The sequence below is a fragment of the Motacilla alba genome, chromosome Z (genome assembly GCF_015832195.1).
Source record: "Motacilla alba alba isolate MOTALB_02 chromosome Z, Motacilla_alba_V1.0_pri, whole genome shotgun sequence".
Lineage (NCBI taxonomy): Eukaryota > Metazoa > Chordata > Aves > Passeriformes > Motacillidae > Motacilla > Motacilla alba.
In genome coordinates this window covers 18,627,220-18,649,361 of record NC_052046.1, presented here as the reverse complement: position 1 = coordinate 18,649,361, position 22,142 = coordinate 18,627,220, and the positions used below count along the sequence as shown (strand labels likewise).

At 35.9% G+C, this 22,142-nt stretch overlaps 1 protein-coding gene across 11 annotated transcripts in view; it reads left to right on the top strand.

Annotated features, from left to right (window-relative positions):
• The window catches only part of PDE4D (phosphodiesterase 4D), a 530,024-nt gene that overhangs the window by 412,864 nt on the left and 95,018 nt on the right, over window positions 1-22,142 (top strand). For all 11 annotated transcript variants that reach the window (XM_038123325.1, XM_038123327.1, XM_038123328.1 and 8 more), the window contains one exon: window positions 20,315-20,506. In XM_038123325.1, coding sequence (XP_037979253.1) covers window positions 20,315-20,506 — 192 coding nt within the window. The remainder of the gene's footprint in view (window positions 1-20,314; window positions 20,507-22,142) is intronic.

The following is a 22,142-nucleotide window of genomic DNA, read 5'->3' as shown; positions in this document are numbered from 1 at the left end:
GTTTTTACTTATTATTCTTGATTAATATGTATATTTAATTTGCATGTTTTGCATAAAGATGGTGTGATAATGCTTTTATCTGTTGGTGTTGAAGTGTACACAGGAAAAAGGAAATACAGAGGAAGGACATTTGATAGAGTGAAATGCCATCTCACAGATGCTGGATAGATTTTGTTTGATTCCTGTGTCCAGTTTTTAATTTTTTTTCCTCTATTAAATCTGAAACTGCATAAAAATGTTGACAGGTATAGCCCCATTTTATGGAGAGAAATATGATTAAGTAAAGATGAACATTTAAAAGTCAGCAGGCCTGTACTTGCACTAAGAGTGTGAGACTTCTATTTAAACTTCCTCTGACAGACCCAATAAGGGTAAAATGGAACATATTTGCCTATGACAAATGAAAATGTCAGGTCATGAAAGAACAGCAGCAGCATCAGTACCTCAGCTGGTAGATGTTCTGGTTATACTCATCAGCAGAAGTTTTTTAGTGGCAGAGGCCATATTAGTCCCTCGTTTCACTCCTTGCATACTTATTTTGGCTACCAAATACACAGGGTTACCCTGAGAAGTTCAGTAGTAGAAAGGGGGGAAAACCCACAAAGTTCTTACTGGCTGTAAATTGAGCTAAGGCCCTGAAGGGATCCATTGCTGATGCTGGAGACTGAAGACCCTTTCCCCTGCACTTTCATTGTAGCACAAGTTTTCTTCAAATTATTTTCATTGATGGAAAGCAATTAAAAATGTACAAACAACGTTCCATTTGAGCATGCTTCTGTAAAGTATGGCTTGAAACTAATTTGCAGTAGGCAGCTAGGTTGAAAGAAACATTTATGGAGATGTTGTTAAGGCTTCCAAATGAGTTTCATCTTTTCTTTATGTAATTGTCAATTTTACCTTACTTTAGTCTTAAAATAGTACTGAATTCTGAAATTGAAATATATAAACTAAAATAATTTGGTTTCCTACTATTCTTTTTATCTCTTCCCAGTCATTCAACCACCTGGACATGAAACAATTCATGTAATACAGGTTGCAGTTTCAAATATACTCTGCTCAGTCCTGGCATCTTGTTTACATGGGAACAACTGTTCATTTAAATGGAAAAAAAAATTTATACTATAAATTAAGTACATGCTTATTTACAGCATCAGACAATTGGGCTTTGATAGTTTTTCATTCCATTCATTTCATTCATATTGATAGCTCATATTCTTTCTTCTGTTCCATCCTTTTCTAAATTTATTTAGGTTTATTTACCCTTTAATACCCACTGTTTCTCAATTTAATTTTTCAGAGATTCTGAAATAGTCAAACCAGTCCTGATTGTGTTCTGTCAACAGAACAGGGCTGAAAGGAGAATTGGGTGTGTGTCAGGAACCATTGTGATTCGTTTCTGTCCAGACTGAATAACAAAGATGTTTCCCTGACTTCTTTTCTGCCTTTATTCTGCAGTATAAACCTCTGCATGAGTAATATAATGAGATAGTAGATGTGTGCCTTTCCTTTGATAAGGGAAAAAACATTCTGGTCAAGTCACTCTAGCTGTTCTTTGGTTTGTGTCTTGGCTAGGGAACATTTTGGCTCTGTCTTTCCTTTCATAACATATCCTTTCATAACTCTCAGTTCTGTTCCTGTGCTTTAAAAACAGACTTTGGAGATATTGGGATACTTACAGTGCAGGTTTCAGTGTATCATGAGCTGCACACTAGGGAAACATTACATTTCAAATTTTTAAAGTTTCAGTATTACTGCTCAGTGCCCACTTCTATAACTACACTATTAGCTCTAGAAGACAGTCAGTGTCCAAAGAGGTGAGTCAATTGTTACCTTCTCCCTCTCTTTAATATATTTAAATCCTGATTTGGTAGTTTTGTCTGCCTTAAGTTGCTAACAGTTAAAAATATATTTCACAATAGAAAGAAATCTGTGATTTAGAGCTCCAAGACAGTAAAGCTGTGTACCAGGCTGTTACCACTGTTACCTGCTATTACAGGAAATCCTGGTGATAATAATCTTTCATTTTTACCCACACATAGAGGAAATCTGTCAAGAATCAAGGAGTGATTGACACAGGGTGTGTGTGGCGGGGTGGGGGGGGGGGGGGGGGGGGGCGGGAATAACAGTATTCAAGAGGAAATATACGCAGCATAAGGGGTCTTTTAAAAGTTAGAATATTTTTGAAAGGTGTGAGAAGAGAATACAGGAATCAAAGCCAAAGGGACCCCTTGGTCTAAATTTGCTGATCATCAGTACTAGGCACTAACATTGCATAATTCATTACTTTTCAAAAGTTCAACCTATTCTGTGTCAGTTCTGAAGCAAACTGTTCAGATGCCCTTCATTTAATGAGCTGGAAAATGATGCAGGCTGGCTCAGTGATATTGAAGCTGTGCCCTTTGCAGCCTAGACTGCAAAAGCTTGTTTTTTGATTTATCCTCTAGGGAACACTGGCCAAGCTAATCTCTGTTTTGGTTTTTGTTTTAATGTCCCTTTTGACATTAGTCAAGATATGATAGTCACCTCAGTGCCATCTGCTCTGAACTCTATGCTGTTAAGGAAAGATCTATTCTTGCCTAGGTTTCAGTATGACCAAAATGACTGTTTAGGTTTGGTGCCATGTAGAGTCTAGGACATTTGAGAAAACATATTAAGTGACTCAGTTGATACTGGCAGAGGCACTGTTTTTGTGCTTGGTAACACTATGATTAGTGACTTAATTGCTGACATATGTTTCCCATTCTTTAAGGGTCAGAGACGTGAGGTGGGAAAACATTAGGAACCACTCTTTGGAACCCTAGTGGTGGCGTCAGCCTTCATAAACTCTTAGCATTTGTGGAGATTCAAATGCCACAATTGCCTATTGGAAGGATTTTTTCTCTTACAACTGTGATCCTCTTATCGGTCATTTTGTAACTAATGTTCTTGTTACAAACATGCACAGAGAGCCTTTCCTGAATTTCACCTGTAGAGGTCTGCATTTCCATAAAGCCACAGAACCTCAGAATGGTTTGTGTCGGAAGGGACGTTAAAGATCATCTGTCTGCAACTTCCTTGTCATGGGCAGAGACACTTTTCCTCTGCTAGGTCAGGTTACTGGCAGCCCTATCCAGCACAGCCCTGAAGGCTTCCAGGGATGAGATTAACATGCCAGAGTTTTGCCTTACTCATATTTATCAGCAGTGCCATAGTTTTTCTTTGGTTCACAGATAGTAATTACATTTGCATTTTTGGCAAGCAGGATGTTCACAGCTGTGAAGCAATGTATTTTTCTCCTTGGAATATCCATTCTTGAAAAAGGCTGGAAATGAATAACTAGGAAATTACATTTTGTAAAGCCATCACAGCTTTTCATCTTGTCCAAACAGCTTTTCCACCACAGAAAGACTTCCCTCCCCCACAGTTTCTCCCCATGTTATTAAGATGACCATATGACTTTGTTACTGATACTGCGCATTTATAGCTTTCTTAGAATAATTTATTTTAAAAGTAAAATATTGCTTTGTATTCATGCTGTTAGTATGGCATATGTATCATTACATGGGCTTAGAGGGTGGGAAGCATGCATTTTTCAGTTTCCAGTAGCTCCTCAGAATGTTTTGCTTCATCACCTAAAATTGATTGATTTCCTAACCAGTACTTATGTTCTTATTGGTTCCTGGTACTAGAAATAGAAGTTCTGTATGATTCATTATAACTGAAAGCAAAACATTGTATCTTTTTTAACATTCAGATAGGCCAGCTGCTCTCTCTGCCTTCTCAATTTCTCCTTTTTTCTATTTGAGGTATTGAGCATGGCAATATTTGGGCTTTTACTTTAAAATAAGATTTTATTTTAGTTTAAATACTTGTTGGTAATTGGAAATTTAGAATCAAAAAGTGAAGAGTTAGTTTTCAAGAACTTTCTTTTTGCTTTCAAAAGTCCTCCAAAGAGACCACTTAAATAAAATAATAATAAAATTGTGATAATAATTGAAATTCCAAGTAAATTTTTTATCTAGAGAAGAAAAACTTAGGGCTATCAGCTCGGAATGTACTTTTGCTCACTAGCACATCCCTTTTTTTGAATCTTTAATATGAAGTATTGATGAATATAATTTCATTTGCTGCAGATAGATATTTCCTAAAAGGGATGAGCTTGCTTAAAGAATCCTTTATTGTTTCTTCTCCACACATGTCCAGTCCATTCCCCTTTTGCCTGCTGCTCCTTTTTTTTTTTTTTTTTTTTTTTTTTTTTTTTTTTTAAGTGTGTGAATCTTGTCAAGGATTTTACCATAAAAATACTGGTGAATAATGATTTTGAGAGCAGACTTCTGAAACTCTTTGACCTTGCTCTCTCTGTGTGGCTCAGAACCAGCATCTGGTTTCAGAGTTACTTTCTAGTTCATTTGATGTTAAATTAGCCTCAGACACTGTATTCATTGCTGGTAAATTAAGGGACCCATTTCCTTTAGCTTTGCAGAATGAAGTCTTGTGCAATATTTTTTTATTGTAGGTGCTTGGAAAATAAATTAAATCCAGCTTTCCATAAAGGACAGAGTATAAAGCCAATCACAAATATTGCTGCATAATGTAATAGTTCTTGAAGATTTAAATCATACAGATATTCCAATAATTGTTTATTTCACCTTCTCACATGCCAGGGAATGGTATGAACTTTAATATTTGAACTATAAGTAAAAATTCTCTACCTTACCTGTTTTCTTTAAATACTCATTGAGGAATTTTTGTTTTAATCAAACATTTATTTTTTCAGGCATGCTATCCCTTAAATTGTACAAATCCATGAATATTCTGGAAATTTATGCTTACTAAACTGCACTTCCATGTTGATACTGAAGTTCATTAGCAAAAACTGTATTTACTGAATGCTACTTCATTCATGCATTGGAGAAGTCAGATATAATTTTTTTTCCTGTTTTCATTGCTTTAACTATTAACAGTCACAGGAAAATTTCAGAGGAAAATAGTACACAAACCAGCTATCTTTCTTAATAGTCTGTGTTTCTCATGGATAGAGAAAAAGCTCTGTGGGCAAAAAGCCATGGCTGGGAGGGGTAAAAAAAAGAATAGTATGGGAAGATATGTACTGACAAGGCTTCCTTAACACAAAACTTCAGAATTCCCAGGAGGAATGCTTGCCCATGTGCTGTCCTGGCAGTAGGATATTCTAAGCACATATTTAGCCACTGACAGGTTTTTCTCCTTTACACCTCAGTAATGTTTCATCTGGTGCATTAATTGTCCATTTAGCTTCTTATTTTTAAAATTTATTTAGTCCTTTCTGTTACTGTTCTGTAAAAATACCCAAAGCTGAACAAAACCAACAAACCATTTAATTCTGTCTGAAAGGAGAATTCAGAATAGTTTTCTTTCTCTTATAGAACTACCACATGGTAGACCAAAAAAGAAAACCACATTTTAAAAAGATTTAATCAGCTTCTCTCCTGAAGTGAGAAAGATTTTCTTCTTTGTTTCCTTGTATTTTTTAAAATCAAAATTCTCATAATAAATGTTTGGTGAAGGGTATTTGTTTGTTTTTTTGCTGGTGGTTTATTTTGCTGTCTTTTCTTTCCTTGTATTTTTTTTTCCTCCATTATTCCCTTCTTTTACATGGAAATGTTACAGAAATACCTGTTCTAATGTCTTCTGCTGCTGCATTTTTATGGAGGGGATCTTGAAAAGCACGTATATCAAAACAAATAAATAAGCTAGTCTATTCTTCCTATTACTTCACAGGTTTTCTATGAGGAAAACAAGTACATTTTCTAAATTTCTCATTTTCTCACCTGCTTTTCATCTGCTTTTGATACATCCTTAAAAAACAGTGTTTCTGATATGTCTCTTGATAATACTCCTAAACTCCTACTACCAAATTAAAACTCCCACTACTAAAATTAATTAGAATTAATTTCAGGTAGTATGTAGGGGTTTTTTGTTTTGTTTTGGTTTGGTTGTTTTTAAGGTTCAGAACTCTCGGCTCTTTACAAAGTTCCCATTTTGCAGGTAGGGAAATGTAAGCACAGAAGAGGATGAAGTGATTCAGTCAGGATGACTCACCCAGCGAGAGAACAGGTTTTTGTATCCTCTTATTCTACTTTATTCCGACAAAAGAAACAAATGTAACAAAGGATATCCTGATAGTTTGTCCCTCCTTCAGCTGCCTGGGCCCCCCTTCCCATCTGCTTAAGGTTTCTCCTTGAGTGCCAAAGACTGTCTGTGAGTTTTACAGCAGATCATGGGTTAGGCACGGTGATGGATGGTGCATCTTCAGCGGTGCCAGCGTGTGTGGGTAGCGTGGCAGGACTTTAGGTACCTCAGCTGAGGTTTGCTGAAAAGCGTTGCTCGAAAAGTAGTTTTTATTTGGCTAAATTGTTGATTCTCCTGGGAACACTTCACAGGATGAAATAACAAGATGTCAGAGCAAAATAGTTGAAGAAGTTGTTCCAAAAGCAACAATGTTACACTGACATTTTTTCATCTGTAGGGACTGATGAGAGATAGTGGACTTTCTCCTTGCTCTCTTGGATTGCGCATTTTGTAGTGTTTCCTGAGTGATATAATCACCTCCTTGGCGCCAGCAATTATGGCGTGTCCTATCCCAGTTTTAGTAATGACATCAGGATCAAGAAAATAGACTTTTGGAATCTAGTTGCCTGACAACTCTTTTTTGCACTAAGTCAAGTAAATCATGCACAATTTTTCCTGGTAACATGGAAGTTTCATTAAACAAAAAATGCCCTTATGCTCTTGATTTTTTTTTTTTTCTATTTGTAAACATACGTCATGTTAATCATTTTGTCCTAACAAACTATATAGTCCAGTTGTTATGATTTGTCCAGACTTTTGAATTATTTTGTTCATTTAAACATTCTTTTGGAGTTTGAGGAAGGGCTTGTGGAAAGGTTGAGAAAAGACAGCACATTTTGTCCCATGGAGAAATGCAGCAGAGGAGTTGTTACAGCAGGGAAGATGGTTGATGGGCAAAACCAGTCAAATACAATCATCTCCCCTCCCAAAGTTTTAGTGCAAATTGGAGCACAAAACTTATTCTATAGAATTGGTTTGTTCTTACAGATAACTCTGTAGCTGATGAGAAATTTTTAGCTGGCCTTGATAGATCTACAGATATATATTTCTGCATTGCACTAGGCTGAGTTTTAAATTTTAATAGAATGATTTGGTCTTGCTCTGTGAGATGAATTTCACAGAAGAATTTGTTTTGCAATGCACAGTGATTTTAAACAGCTTTGGCTTGCCAGGTCATTCACATTTATTAAAAAATATTTTTCAGCTGCTCTTTCAATTAACTGCATATAACCTGCTTGAAGGTTTATTTAATACTGGAAAAAAATGCCTTGCTATGAGCAATGTAAACTGGCATTTCTGTTACTACATTCCTTCACAGAGAACAACTCATTTCTTTGATGAGGTATGCTTAGCTTAGCATTGTGTGTGGCATCTGAAGACTGTAGCAACTAGTGTTGGTGGTTTTTCTCTCATTTCTAGTTAATTTTTAATAGTCTTTGAGCATTTTTAGACTTTTGTTCATTTAGATATTCTAACAAATGTGAGTTGTATAATATGTATAGTAACTTTACATCTCATAATATTTTCTTTGTTTTATTAATACATAGAGCACTAAATTTATAGCTCTGTAGGTTTTGCTTTACAACATTTGCTTTCAGAGTCCAACAGTCATTTACTCAATAAGTGATGTCACAGTGATTGGTAGAAACAGACAATATGGGAGCACAAGAGATTGTAACAAGAACATGCTTATATGACAGTAGTAGTTAATGAAAATGAGACTGTGAATGAAGTGTTCCAATGATCTCAAGGATGAGCAGAAGGTGAAGTTAAGCAAACATGCATTATAACCAGAATGGAATGTGTTCTTCATCTATGTACTAGTTTTTAGAAGGCAAACCTGCAACACTGCATTTGAAGTCAGATTTCTGATGGTCTGCCATTAACAGCTATTGGTAGTGCTACAGCAGGCTGAAATAGAAAATTGGAGATAAGCAATAGTAAATGCAAGGGTCTTCAACATGTGCTCAAATGTAAACACAATAAACTGATAAAGATGTTGTTATGACTGAAAAGTCAAGCAGAAAAGCCAAGATTGCATTTGACTTAGGAACTTTGGTTTAGTCCTGTGCATAAACAATTTTGTACTTAACCTATGTGGTTCTTTGTTATTTTTACTTCACTGAGAACTCAAAACAAATGCAACTCAATTCATGAGATATTCAATATTTTACCATTTTATTGCTTCTCATTACATGGTCACATGCTTTATTGACAATCTGCTGTTCATATGTGTTGTAAAAACAGCTTTAGTGCTTTCATTATCTTTTCTGTGCTGCTCACCATATGACACTTTACTGCTTCTCACAGGTGATTAATTTTCATCTCATCCTTGTGATAGAAGGAATTGTATCATCCTTACTTAATAGATAAACCAGTGATTAAAGTGAAAGTATTACCTAACTCAAACATTATTCAAAATGCATTGTCCAGGACTTTGGATTGTTTTTTGTTTTGGTTTTGTTTTTGTTTTTGTTTTTTTTTTTTAATCTCCATGGCATGTAATTACTCTTGTATTAAGGGGATTTTTCAATGAAACAGTGAGCAAATGATGAGCGGCTGGGTTACAAGGGATATGTAGCTCTTCCACTTGCTTCTTCTTACCCTTTTCCATTGGCATTTACTTTTAGCACTCCCAGAGAGAGAGCAGTGGATCTGATGGACCTTTGATCCATCCTGAGCAGTAGCTGCTCAGAGGTTCTGAGTTAATCTGTGTTTGTGAGTGTTGATGGCTTAAGCATATGGATACCTCAAGAAGGAAAACCACTTAACTAGTGATGCATAATTAACCAGTCACTTACTTGGTTCATTATCAGGTGCTTTGCAACTAGAGCCATTGTTTCGAGTTCCTGATAATGAAATCATCCTTACTTCTTGGTAGCCCTTTGATCAGTACCAATCTTCTGTGGTGAAGGACACAAAAAAAAACCCCAACAGGGGCTGCTTCCTCAGAGTGCTCTGAGACTGGGCAAAATAGGAGATTTTTTTAAAAAACACTTCAGATTTTTTCAATAATGCTGATACATGAGATGACAGACTTAAACTTAGCCTATACTTATAACTTTTTGAAATTTATGCAAAGCTTCACAGAATCAGTAAAAAACCACAACATTTTGCAGACACTTGGCTAAACCCTACTTTGTACAACAAAATATGAGTCACTAGAGTATCTCACAAAACAGTTCCAAGAATGTCTTAAATATGAAAAAATATTATTTTCTCTGTCACCTTCTATCAACAGTTGACCATTTTTTCCCTCATAAAAACTTGGAAAGAAAATTGCAGCACAGAATTTAGTAATTTAGCAACAAGAAAACACAGTCCTATACAGTGGAACACCAGTCAGCCCTCCTAGATAATGCTATTAGGCATTGTAATAATACTTTTAACATTAAAATAATGTCCTAAAAATCAGAAAAAAACAAGATCCAAATGATTCATTATTGTAGATTATAATTTGCTTTGGACTATTGACGTGAATTATCTTTGACATTACATGCACTCAGTGAATGTGCTCAGGGTCTCACACAAGTGTGAGTGCATATGCACGAGATAATTCATCTCAGAAATCTTCCAAGGTTAACTTTTTACCCTTTAAACTTTGTTGCTTGGATGTGGCAAAGAACTATTAATGCTATTAGGCATTGTAATAATACTTTTAACATTAAAATAATGTCCTAAAAATCAGAAAAAAAACAAGATCCAAATGATTCATTATTGTAGATTATAATTTGCTTTGGACTATTGACGTGAATTATCTTTGACATTACATGCACTCAGTGAATGTGCTCAGGGTCTCACACAAGTGTGAGTGCATATGCACGAGATAATTCATCTCAGAAATCTTCCAAGGTTAACTTTTTACCCTTTAAACTTTGTTGCTTGGATGTGGCAAAGAACTTCCAGAACTCAAATCAATACATATACCTCAATATATTTAGTAGAAGTCTAGGGAAGAGGATGAGAAAAAAATCTAGCACATTTGGTAAACTAAATACAAAAATGCTGTATAAAATAAAAATAATTCAACATAAAAAATAGAATCTGAAAAAAATTCCAATACTCAGAATTTAAAGAACTGAAATAAACTGAAGCAGAAAGGATGAAACAATTTTGCTAAGCCGAAGTATAAAAATTTTATAACTCTGAAGGTCTTAGTGCCTTGAGCTTTCACCCTTTACAAATATATAGCTTGCCTTCAATCATAATTACTATTAACATATCCCAACACAAATTCTTGTGGGAGTAGAATTTGTTTGTGATTAATTGTAGCAATTGCTTGTAGCAATTACTTATTGCATGAAAGGAATGCTACAATGGTGTGAGAAAAAAAAAAAATTGTTTCCCATCAAATATAATTATGTGTCCTTTACTTGGAGCTTTCATTGTCATGGGCAATCTAGAACAATACTTAAAGAAACAACTGCAATTCCTTATCTAGGTGTCTCCTGTGCACCCTCCTCTGAAGCTGGCCTTGATTTCATGTTGATATTTATGTGTGCAAATTGTACTGGTGAAACAAATCATCTTCTATGAGCAAGGTGCCTATCGTTTGAGTTTTAGAGCTTCTTCTCTCTGGACCTTTCTGTCCACAACCCATTTTCTTCAATGCACAATTTTTGAAGAAAGTGTTACTTAAGGTCAGTTGTGCAAAGATTTAATAATTGAATTATATTGAATTAATTTATTGAATTACTAATGAACTAAGTGGTGCTGAGGATTGCAGGTCTTCTTGTCATAATGGTCATACCTCCTTGCTCACTAGATCTCTTTCTAACAAGGACCTGGGCCTATATGAATGAGTCCAGAGAAGGCCACAAAGAAAATCAGAGGGCTGGAGCACCACTTCTAGGGGGATGGGCTGTTAGAGCTGAGCTTGTTCAGCCTGGAGATGAGGAGGGAGACTTAGAACACCAGGGAAACATTAGAACATCTTCCAGTACCTGAAGGGGGCCTACAAGAACACTCAAGAGAGACATTTTATAAGAGAATGTAGTGACAAGAGACAAGGTAATGATGAAGAAGGATAAGTTTAGATTAACTGTTAGAAAGAAACTCCTCATTGTGAGGATGGTAAACCTCTGGAACAGGTTGCCCAGAAAAGTTGTGAATGTCCCATCCCTGGAAGTGTTCAAGGTCAGGTTGGATGGAGATCTAAAAAACCTGATATGGTAGAAGGTGTGTTGCTGCTCATGGCAGGCGGGCTGAAACGAGATCATTTTTTGGTCGCTTCCAAAACAAGCCAGTCTGTGGTTCTATCATTCTGTGCCATATTTTCTGGTATGGGAAAATAGCATGAAGTAACCATGAAAACTTAGTCCTGCCACCTTCTGTCACAGGTACTCCATGCAAAAGATTTTTGTTATTAATCAAAGGGTAGGTGTAACCATATCTTCTGTGACCTACCATTTATCATCATTGGGGCTGTATATGATGATGCCTCAGAAAGATGTGTTTTGCTGGGAAGCTCCATAATGCATATTAGTGTTGTCCTTTGGAATATTTTTACCCATTATGTGGACTTTGTGTTTTCATCAGTACTGTAGGGTATTGATTTAAATATTATAGGTCTGAGAAACTTCCTGTTTTCCTACATTTGCTTTATCACACCAGTAATTCACAAAGAGTATATAAGCAATTTAATTGCTTTTGATAATGGCATTTGACAGGATTCACAGAAAGAGGAGGCTGAGCTCTTCCAGTGTATTGGATTTTCCATCTCTGACAGAAGTTTGGTTCTCAACCATGTTCTGCTAATATCTTAGGGAAACTGCATTTTTAACCAGAGTTAGGAAACATGCTTGGTGGATGGTTTGCATATTTTTATTAATTGATAAATAAGCATTTTTATATGCTTTGAAATTTTATTCTACTACATTTAAAATAAGAGAAAATTAATGGTGCTGTGTATTACAGTAAATTAATGCCATATGGTCACACTCGGTGCAAGTTGGTTTTGTATCCCAGCATCCAAATACTGCCCAGAAAGTAGTGGTGCAGAAAAAGAAGTTGGTATATTTGTATCAAAACTCACCCTGGAAAGAAAACCAATTTTTCAGGAACTTAAATAAACTAGGTAAAGTGATTTTTAAAAAAAAAAAGATCTGAAGATAAGTATTTATGCCATCCAGAGGAACCTAAACAGGCTGAAGAAGTGAGTGCATGGTAATCTTTGAAGTTTGGTGAGACCAAGTGCAAGGTGCTGGACTTGGGTCAAGGCAACACCTGAGGGGAGAACAGATCAAGAGCAGCTTGAGAAGAACTTGTGAGGCTGGATGTGACCCAGCCATGGGCACTCACAGCCCAGAAAGGCAAACATGTCCTGGGCTGCATCCAGAGCAGGGTGGGCAGCAGGGCCAGGGAGGGGATTCTGCCCCTCTGCTCTGCTCTGCTGAGACCCCACCTGCAGTGCTGCATCAGCTCTGGGGTCACAGCACAGGAAGGACATGGACCTGCTGGAGGGAGTCCAGAGGAGACCACAAAGATCATCAGAGGGATAGAGCACCTCTCCTATGAGGAAATACTGAGAGAGTTAGGTATGTACAGCCTGGAAAAGAGAGGGTTTTGGGGTGACCTCATTGCAGTCTTCAAGTACCCAAAAGGAATTTACTGGAAGGATGGAGAGAGACCATTCACAACAGCATGAGAATTCACAGAACAAGGGGGAACGGCTTCAAAGTGAAAGAGAGTAGGTTTGGATTAGATATTAAAAAATTCTTTACTGTGAAGGTGGTGAGGCACTGGGACAGGTTGCCCAGGAAAGTTGTGGATTCCCCATCCCTGGGGATCATAGAGTAATAAACCCACTGAATGACTTAAGTGAATGGTGACAGATAGACTGCAATCAAATAGTGACAGTAGTAGAATGGAGAACCATCAGTTCAGCTGAGACTGCAATCCTAGAAATGCAGTTGAAGTGTACCTGCAGCAATGGCATATCGGAGTGGCAGGGACCAGCAGGCTTGTGGGGTACTTGGAGCACCCCAGTGCTTGCTGCCTAGTCTTTCTCATGTCTGGATCAAGTGGTTCTGTTTTTCAACATTCTCTTTCTCAGATTGCCCAAAATACTTCTAATTCTTCAACATTTTCTGCAGATTTTATCATTCAGGTCTCAAGCTGCCAGAGATTTTAGCAGAAGCATTGAGAAGAGGCTTGGTGGCTTTTTTTGTGATCTAAAAGTAGAAATATTAATCCCCTGAGATCTATTAGATAATAAGAAGCATATAAAGTGACTTAAATGTAGTAAAAGCATGAACAGATTACCACATTTCTTGGAAATTATTTTTCATTTCTTTTTTCTTGTTGTTCTTGTTTGAATTGTTGTTATACTAAAATAAGACAACTATTTCAGCTTTAAAGAAACATCAAAACATCAACTCCATGTGATAGGATCTGGAATCTGGCATTCAATTTGAGCATCACATTAGTAGAAAGAAATTCACTCCCAAGACCAAGTTCATAGAATGAAACATGCCAGGTGAGAGATGACATTATCTCTCTGGAAAAAATAAAAGGAATAACAAAGGGAATCCCAGTACAGCTAAGCGCAACACACAAGTTGATATAAGAGGTGCCTTAAAAAAGAATTTCATGCCAAATGGATAGACCACTGAGGTATAATTAGGAATAATGAGGTGACATTGTGGAAGGCACATCTTCAATTGAGTACCAGGAAACAATTCAAAGCTAAAGTACCAAAGAAATTGAATAGTCTTCACAGGAAACTCCTTGCTTGGAAACTTCATAACAAAACATGAAGCAGTTTGTTTTGAGAGATTGGATTTCCTGAGATGCTGGCTAAAAAAACATGACACAGAAGATAAACAGATAGTCAGAGTTCCTTTGTTAACATGTTTGAATTGACCAGTTCTTACAAACCAGTTTGCTTCATTGGTTTTTTTTTTTTGTTCTACACATCTTCTATTTGTCCATTTCCTGGGCTTTTAATACTGTCTTATAATTTTGGACCCAATGACCTTGTACACTCAAGTGTTTCTAAAAACAGTTATGTCAAGAGAAAAAGCTAAGTTCTACTGCTAAAAAAAAAAAAAAAGCCATATTTTATTCTTTTGCTTGGAATTTTGATACAGGAAAATCTACCCACATCACTTCTAAATATGGAGTTAATCATAGGGCTTGCTTTCTGAACTGCTGAACTGGAAACTTAAAGCCACAACCAGATAGTTGGCTTGAATTCTACAGTGGTAAATGAAAATTCAGATTTAGGTCATATATTCCTTCTAATATAATTTGGTTACAATTGACTGGAAATATTTTAAGTAATGGAAGGCAAATTTTTTTCCTAATTTTGCTACAAAGAAAATAAAAATATCAATTTACATATAAACATTTTTTTCTTTAAATCAAGAGACTAGGTATTATATTCCTTCTAAAATATCAGTAAAATGTTTCTCTTTTTCTTCCCTCATTTTAATGAGGATTTTTTTGTTGTTCTGGTTTTTTGATTTGGGTTTTTGGTTGGTTGGGGTTTTTTTTTGTTGTTGTTTTTGGTGGGGGTTTTTTGGGGTTTGTGGTTTTCTTTTCTTTTTTTTTCTTTTTTTTGTTTTTTTTTTTTTTTTTTTTTTTGTTTGGTGTTTTTTTGTTTGTTTTTTGTTTGGTTGGTTTTTTTAGCTAGTCTTGGGGGAAAAGACAGAAAGAAAGGAGACAACCAGAGAAGAGACAACCAGATGTGGACTCTTCTGCATCACTGGGTAGACACTGTCAATAAGGAAACATTTTGAAAGGCCCCAGACAAATAATTCACCTACTATTCAATTATATAAATCTACTGATTCAGTTTTACTTGGTTTTTACTTGGCTTTTTTCTAATGCTGCAGGCTACCCTGTTCAACATGTAAAATCTTCTGGGAGCCTGTGGCAGGAGCAGGCTAGTGACAACTTATTTCTTTATGATAGCAAAAATTCTAAAGTTACATCTCTCACTTAGAGGTAACTATGCCTGACCAAAAAAGGGACACCCAAGTCAGCTGTTGTCACAATTGAGTGGTTAGTTTATTAATAAGCAATAAAAAGGCCCAAGTGAAATCACAAAGACCTACCAAGCAATCTTAGATACAGGCACACTCTGGCCTTTCTCTACAATCCTCCATATTCATGGTGCATTCCATCAGCTGTGGTGACCCACTGCTTATTTAAATCTGAAGCAATCCAAGCAATAAATTCAGATTCTGCTTTTGAAGGCAGCATCCATTCCTTCCCTTTCTCCAGTTGCTAAGGCCTCCTTCCTCAGAGATGGAGGGGCACAGTTTACCCTTTCCTTGGGTAATAAATAAATAGTTTACCCTTTCCTTGGAACCTTATAGTTTTATTACGTTGCTTTTGCTCTAAATTAGATCCTGCTCAAAGAGAGTTGCTGCAGGGCAGGTCTTCTCTGATAATTTCAGTGAATTACAGTTGCTACACCAAATGCACCTATTTTGTGTAATATGGGGATTGTGCTACCAGGTGAAAAAACAGGACACGACTTCTTGGAAGTGAGGACATTGAGATGAGTATATAGGTCATAGCACAGATGGCTGGAGAGATTGCATGACACTAGGACAATTGTCTACTTTGATGGGGGGAAAAAAATTGCTCCTCTAGAACTTGCCTGTCCCTCTGTAATGCTAAAGATGGCCCTAAAAGTTAAGATGCCCCCAAGAGTTTCAATTAATTTGGCTCTCCCTCCCTGTAGTTTCCAAGATGAAAGTGGGAAGACACTTACAGGGGAATAGCAGGAGTACAATTTGCATTCTTAAAAAGTCTAGTAAGTTCTTCATTTTAGGATGAAATTTATTTCCTTCTCTCTCCTACTATTGCATATTTCTCTAAAAATAAAAAACACACAAAAATTGAAGAAAATACCACCCCCCACCCCCCAAGAAAATGCTGCAGGATAAGTGCTAAATTCTCAGTACTAAGGAAAAGCAACACTAAAATTTTCTATTCAGCCCTAATTACAAAACTCTTGGCAATAGTGATTATGATGCCATTATTCCTTATGTAACTAAAATCTATATTTTATATACAGGCCTCCACATTTTTTCTTTTAGCAGCATGGCAGAGAGTAGGAAACCATTTTTTAGGGACTCAAAAGAGAGTCCACAGTTTCTTTCAATATGCAAAGAAGCTGCGCCGTCATTAACAATGAAGTGCTGCTAAGATTCAGAATCAGGATCCAGAACCTCTCTTGTTCTTGCCACAGAGTCCTAGTATTATCTGAAGCAAATCTCTAATAATCTTCCTAAAGCTTGCTTGTGGGTTTATTTGTACTTGTTGTGTTAGGAGCCCAAGGAAGATCATCCATGAATGTTTGGAAATCACTCAGTTTTGTCCCCCTCTTAGTACAGTGTGGATGACAGAAAGTGGGCAAGAAGTGCAAACGAGATGAATAGCCAAACAAGGGAAAAAACGCTGAATTTCATCTCATGTCAAGTTTGTCAGCACTGAACACTGAATAAGGCAGGCTCTAAAGATAAACACTATCCATTAATGCCTTAAAACATTTTGTCAAAATGCAGACACAAAAGTTGCTGAATTATCATTGACTTTTCAGGACTTTGGCATCTCTGGACTTGCAGCAAGCTCTTTGAACATATAAAATTCTGTGATGTCTGTGCCAAATGCCTGTCACCAAAGGCAGTTTCAATTTGCATGCATTATGCAAAGTGTCCAGAGCTGGCTGCAGAGCAATGGTGTAAAATTCTGCCTTTAAATTGCCACTTACTACCTGCGAAATGAAAGCAAAAGAGTTACTGTCCTCTTTAGTAACAACTTCCATGAAAATGTTGTTCTGTTTGTCTGTTCTTTCTAATTCACAGCATACTCTTGCTGTGGCTTAAAACTTACTGAGTGTGAAAAGATAAATATGAAGCAAGCACAGTTTTAGCAATTTCTGTTCAGGCAAGTTAAAGAGCCTGTCATATTTTGTGTCTGGAACTTTTGATTTTTTCACTGTATGCAACAACAAAGAACTGGTGTGGAAATCTTTAATTCCATATTCTGATTCTCTCTTCTTTTGAAACACTGTAGTCTGAAGTACAGTTTCTTAAAAATAAGACTTGTGATTCAGACAAATAAACAATTTATATTATTTTCATTGTAATAACTCTTCTTTTGATTTAGAATTCTACAAGCTTTTACATCTGAAAGTGTTGGCAAATGTCTCAGATCTAAATAAGACCAAACTACTATAGCATTTAAGAAACTTTTTAATATAAACATAGGCTTCTGAAAAAAAAAAAAGTTCTCTATTCACACTTTCCTTTAAATGTAGAGCTGAACACTATTTTACTTGATGCATATTTTCAGAAAAGACGTTTTCTTGGAACAGCACGAGGTAAATCCAGCTGATCTATTTGGATCCTGTTTTTTACTTTTTACACCCATCTAGTGGTTCCCACGCGGTACAACAGGGATAAGATTTCTGTTGCTACAGCAATGTCTTGCACAAGCTTGTCTTTACCTGGTGATGCAAACCAAAGAACCTCTCCCAGCTGGTGAAACTGCAGTTCTACTTAACAGACTTCTAAATTTTAAAATTTTACTATGTTACAATCTGACAGTGAAATAATTTGTAGAATCCTGTCTTAGTTTCTGACTGGAAGAAATAAGACTGGTAATATAATAGTCATATGATGTCCACAAAAGGGGGATGAAGAAAATAAAAAAAGAAAATAAAACCATATTCCTTTAATCCAATTGAATAATTTTGATTCAGTTGAATATTTAAGTCCACTGTTAAAGAAATCAATTTAGTATTAATTCTTTATTCAAAATTTTCATTCTGTGAGAGGGACTTTCATTAATCTTCATTTGTTTATATCCAGCCTTTAACTTATATTTTAAAGTTCCCAGGAAAGCTCATATATATTTGAAATTATGCTGCCTTGCAGAAATTAGTCTTACTGATCTGTTTTACCTAAAATTGTAGGAATTATCTGCATTCTTGCCTTCAATAGAAAAACAAAATATACAGACTATGTATTTATTAAGAGTTTGTGTTTTCTTGAAGCTGTTTAAAGGGCATAGAAGTTATTCAGGAAACAAAATATTAATGTTAGGAAATTTGGATATGATGAGCTAAACCCTTCATTAGCATTGTGATTATTTTGTGCTCCTGCAATATTTAGAAATTCAAGCTAAAAAGATATTGATTGATAACAAGTAATAGTAGTCATGCTAGTAACAATAGTAATGTGGTTAAGAACTAATGACCCTACAAGCTGCAAAGGACGTTTTACCGTAGCATTCATGGTATCTTGATATTTCCAATAGACTCTCAGATTTCACAGTCACCACAAAGATGCAACAAACAGGGGAAATGAAAGGCAAAGAGGAACTCTACACAGTCCAAGATCACCTAGAAGGCTGGTGCCAGAACTCTAATTTGTTGTCTCATGGTTTAAGCTTTCTTAGTTTGAGGTTCATAAAGCAGTAGGACATTTTAAGACACAGGCATAATCAAATCAAATCAGTCCTGGGAAGAAATGTGTGTTTGGATTTACTGACAGGTAACTGTTCTGAAAACTACAGTGAAAAGAGAATTAAATTACTGTGCTCTCCTGAATTTTTAAATAATATTTTCTGCATTTATTTTTTAAAAAAAGAGAAACAAACCAACTACATTTGCTTTTCTACATTCAAACTGTAAGTGGTGAATACAAAGAAAATAATGTAGTCTGAATGTGGCAGTAAGGTCGCAGTTCTAGAAATATGTGCAAAGTAAAAATAAACAATGAAATAAATAATGAAACAAAAATCTATCCTCTGCCAGGCAGTGTGCATCTGTGTCAAAATAAGGAGTATATGTTTCTTTGATTAGTTCATTTAAGAAAGCAAAAAAAGGTCATGGGAATCCTGCCACTTCAGCAAAGGATTGAAGTGGCAACCTTATTAAAACCTCAGGTCAATGGGAGATAAAACAAGCTGGTTCAGAGTAGCATGTAACAGCTGTGACACTTGTGCTAGCCTGAAGTCTAATATGGGTTCAGCAAAAATGCATAATATGCTGCGAATGCTTGTCTGTGTTTAAAAAAACTATGTGAAAGATCCTCTTTTCATCCCTCATTCTTAAATGCTTTAGCAGTGTTATTTTTGTCCCCATTACTGTAGCAAATGAGCCTAGAGAGCTAGTCTTGCTAATCCACACATTAGTAACCTCACAGATTGCATACCACAAGACATCCAAACATGAAGCCACATGCTGCAAAAAGCCTCCATACAGTACCAGATGGAGCTGTTGGGCTGTCAAGCAACACAGGTTGCCATGAACACGTCCTCTCAGCACAACCCACCCTGTACCAGTGTTTAATTGTTTGTAGATTCCTGTTCAAGGTCTTTGCACTGATTTTCAAAGCCATTTTATAGAAACATTAACATCTACGTAAAACACCATCTACTCTCTCCTTCTCTTTCTTTCTTTTCCCTCGTCCTTCAGCCTTTCTAGAGACAAGAGTTCTCTAGGAATGATAAGCTTCTTTACCACTCTTCATACCAAACACAACAACCAAAAGTGCTGAATCTGAACTGTGTGGTTCAAAGACACAAATGGCTACAGAAGTTCTGCTTGGCCTTTAAAAAAGGACTCACTGCTTCCATCTGTTTGTAAAACAGCAAACCTAATGCAGGCAGATGTGCTCAAGCACACACCTATTCCTTAATGCCACCACAGTACTTTTTTTACTGGGACAAGATAAAGTATGTACTTGAAATATTTTTGTAGTAACAAAATATTACAACTGGAAACTCAGTAAAGAGAAAGCCCTCAGCTGCCTTAGCAGTGGGAGACGGGATAATTGGTATCCATCTCAGAAGAGTTGGGACCTGAAGAAGTAAATAGGGGAATACCATGTTTCCACTGGTATAGAGCTCATGGATACTCTACACGCAGAGAAGTAGAAAGCTTCCTGTATTTCTTATAGCATGGGATTTTTCTCTGCCAATTTTCTTTTACTTCAGCCTTGGGGGGTTTTTTGTTTACTAGTAATTTTAAAGTATCTCTCTTGTGTGACTAGTTGTTTTTTTTTTTTTTGTTTTTGTTTTTTTTTTTTTTTTTTTTTTTTTTTTTTTTTTTTTGTAGCAGTGGACATGACCAGGTCTTTATTTCTCCATTACTATCAAGAAGCAAAGAAGCAATTAGCTATGATAATTTATCAGAAGGGTGTTTATTATATTTTAAAATACTTAGGTCAATAACAGAAAAAAAATTCTCTTCTTTTTGCAGTTTCGATGTAGACAATGGTACATCATCAGGACGAAGTCCCTTGGACCCCATGACAAGCCCTGGGTCAGGGCTAGTTCTTCAGGCAAATTTTGTCCACAGCCAACGCAGAGAGTCTTTTCTTTACCGGTCAGACAGTGATTATGATCTGTCTCCAAAGTCCATGTCCAGGAATTCCTCCATTGCCAGTGATATGTAAGTACCTTATGAAATGCTTCTAGTCTATAATTTGTCCAAAATCAAGATTTTTAAAACCACAAGAATTTTTTTTTAAAGTCAGACTGTAATCACTTATGACAGTGAAGTAATGGAAAATTGTTTGTTTATTTATTTAATGAAGATTATACTTGTTTCTGCAGCTTTTTGAAGGATATCATGAGGGTGTACTTGACATGTTTATGCACTCTATTAGCTTTGACAGAATAATAATGATAGTCAATACTGGTGAACTAAAACGGTAAGGAGAGCTATTTTCTGGCTTTTAAGTTATTTTCAAGAGAAACAACACAAACTCAATTTATGCTCCTTCATGATTTTAAGAAATATATTCCATTTATTTCCAACCGGGTTCTTTTAAATTTTTAGACAAAATATTTACCAGTTGGGAGGAAATTATATATTTGAGAGAGAAAAAGCTATTTCAAATACTGTCTTAACTACAAGACAAAATTCTAACAAAAGACCTTTTTAAACTTATTCTGTCCTTTCTCACTATTCTGTCAAGTGTATATTTTCTGCTAGTAAGTCATACTTTTCAAGTATGTGTGGAACCCAGGTTCCATGTGTAGTGGAACTCATGCAAATCTCCGTTCATTAGAAAGATGCCAAAAATATTTAAATGTTCCATCTTCTAGTCACTTCTAAGTAGGAGAAATTACTAACTCCTTTTTGTTTGTTTGGGTTTTCTTTGCCTAAATGGCTCCAATTTACCTGGCCAAATTGGTGTTTATGGTTCAAATAGATATCTAAAGTAAAGGATCAGGTTTGTCAGAATACCACAGCGAATGCTATTTTTTTAATAGGGCAAAGACCAATAGATCCCACCTTTAAAAAATAAGAGTAAGCACAAAAAAAGAATAAGGGTTTTCATAAAAATTAGTGAAATTAGAGCTGATATTTAACGTAAAGTCATAAATGAACACTCCTATTTTTTATAGCTTATATAATTTTTAGAACTGTTGTTTTGTTTAATTATAGCTCTTTTTCTATGTAGAGTTTCAAGGTAAGAACATTTCCTGCCTTTAGAGAGGGTTAGCTTAAGGTCTATGACTCAGTTAAGATCTGTGGATTGAAATACTCAGTAAGCTTTGTGCCAAATGAGACCAATTTTTGTTGAGACAAAATGGGTTAGAACAAGAAAAAATCATCTTGTTTTGTTATAAAAAATATGCATTTTTCTTGGGAATAGTAACCCCCTTCCAGCAAATCTTCCTCTGACAGATATCCTTTTTTATGGAGGGAGAAGATTCAAGCTTTTATTATGGTACCTGTACCAGGATAACATTTGTAAAGATTTTTACATTCAGAAGGACAATCCAGCTGACTGCATTGCTTAGATGAGTCACTTTAATGAAAGATTCAATTAGTGCTTCATCCTTGAACTCATAATCCACTTAATTTCCTAGAATTTTGGGTAATATTTCAGCACATGGCAGTAAATTGGATAAACAATATAATTACTGAAACAGCACACATTTTCCCCCTTTTTTCCCCTCTCTATTTTCTTTTCAAATTTTTCTGGAAACACATTTACATATAAAATTTATTTGACCTCTCATCTTGATAGATTTTCACAGTCTCTTGTCACAGATGAAACTTTGTACTAAGAAGG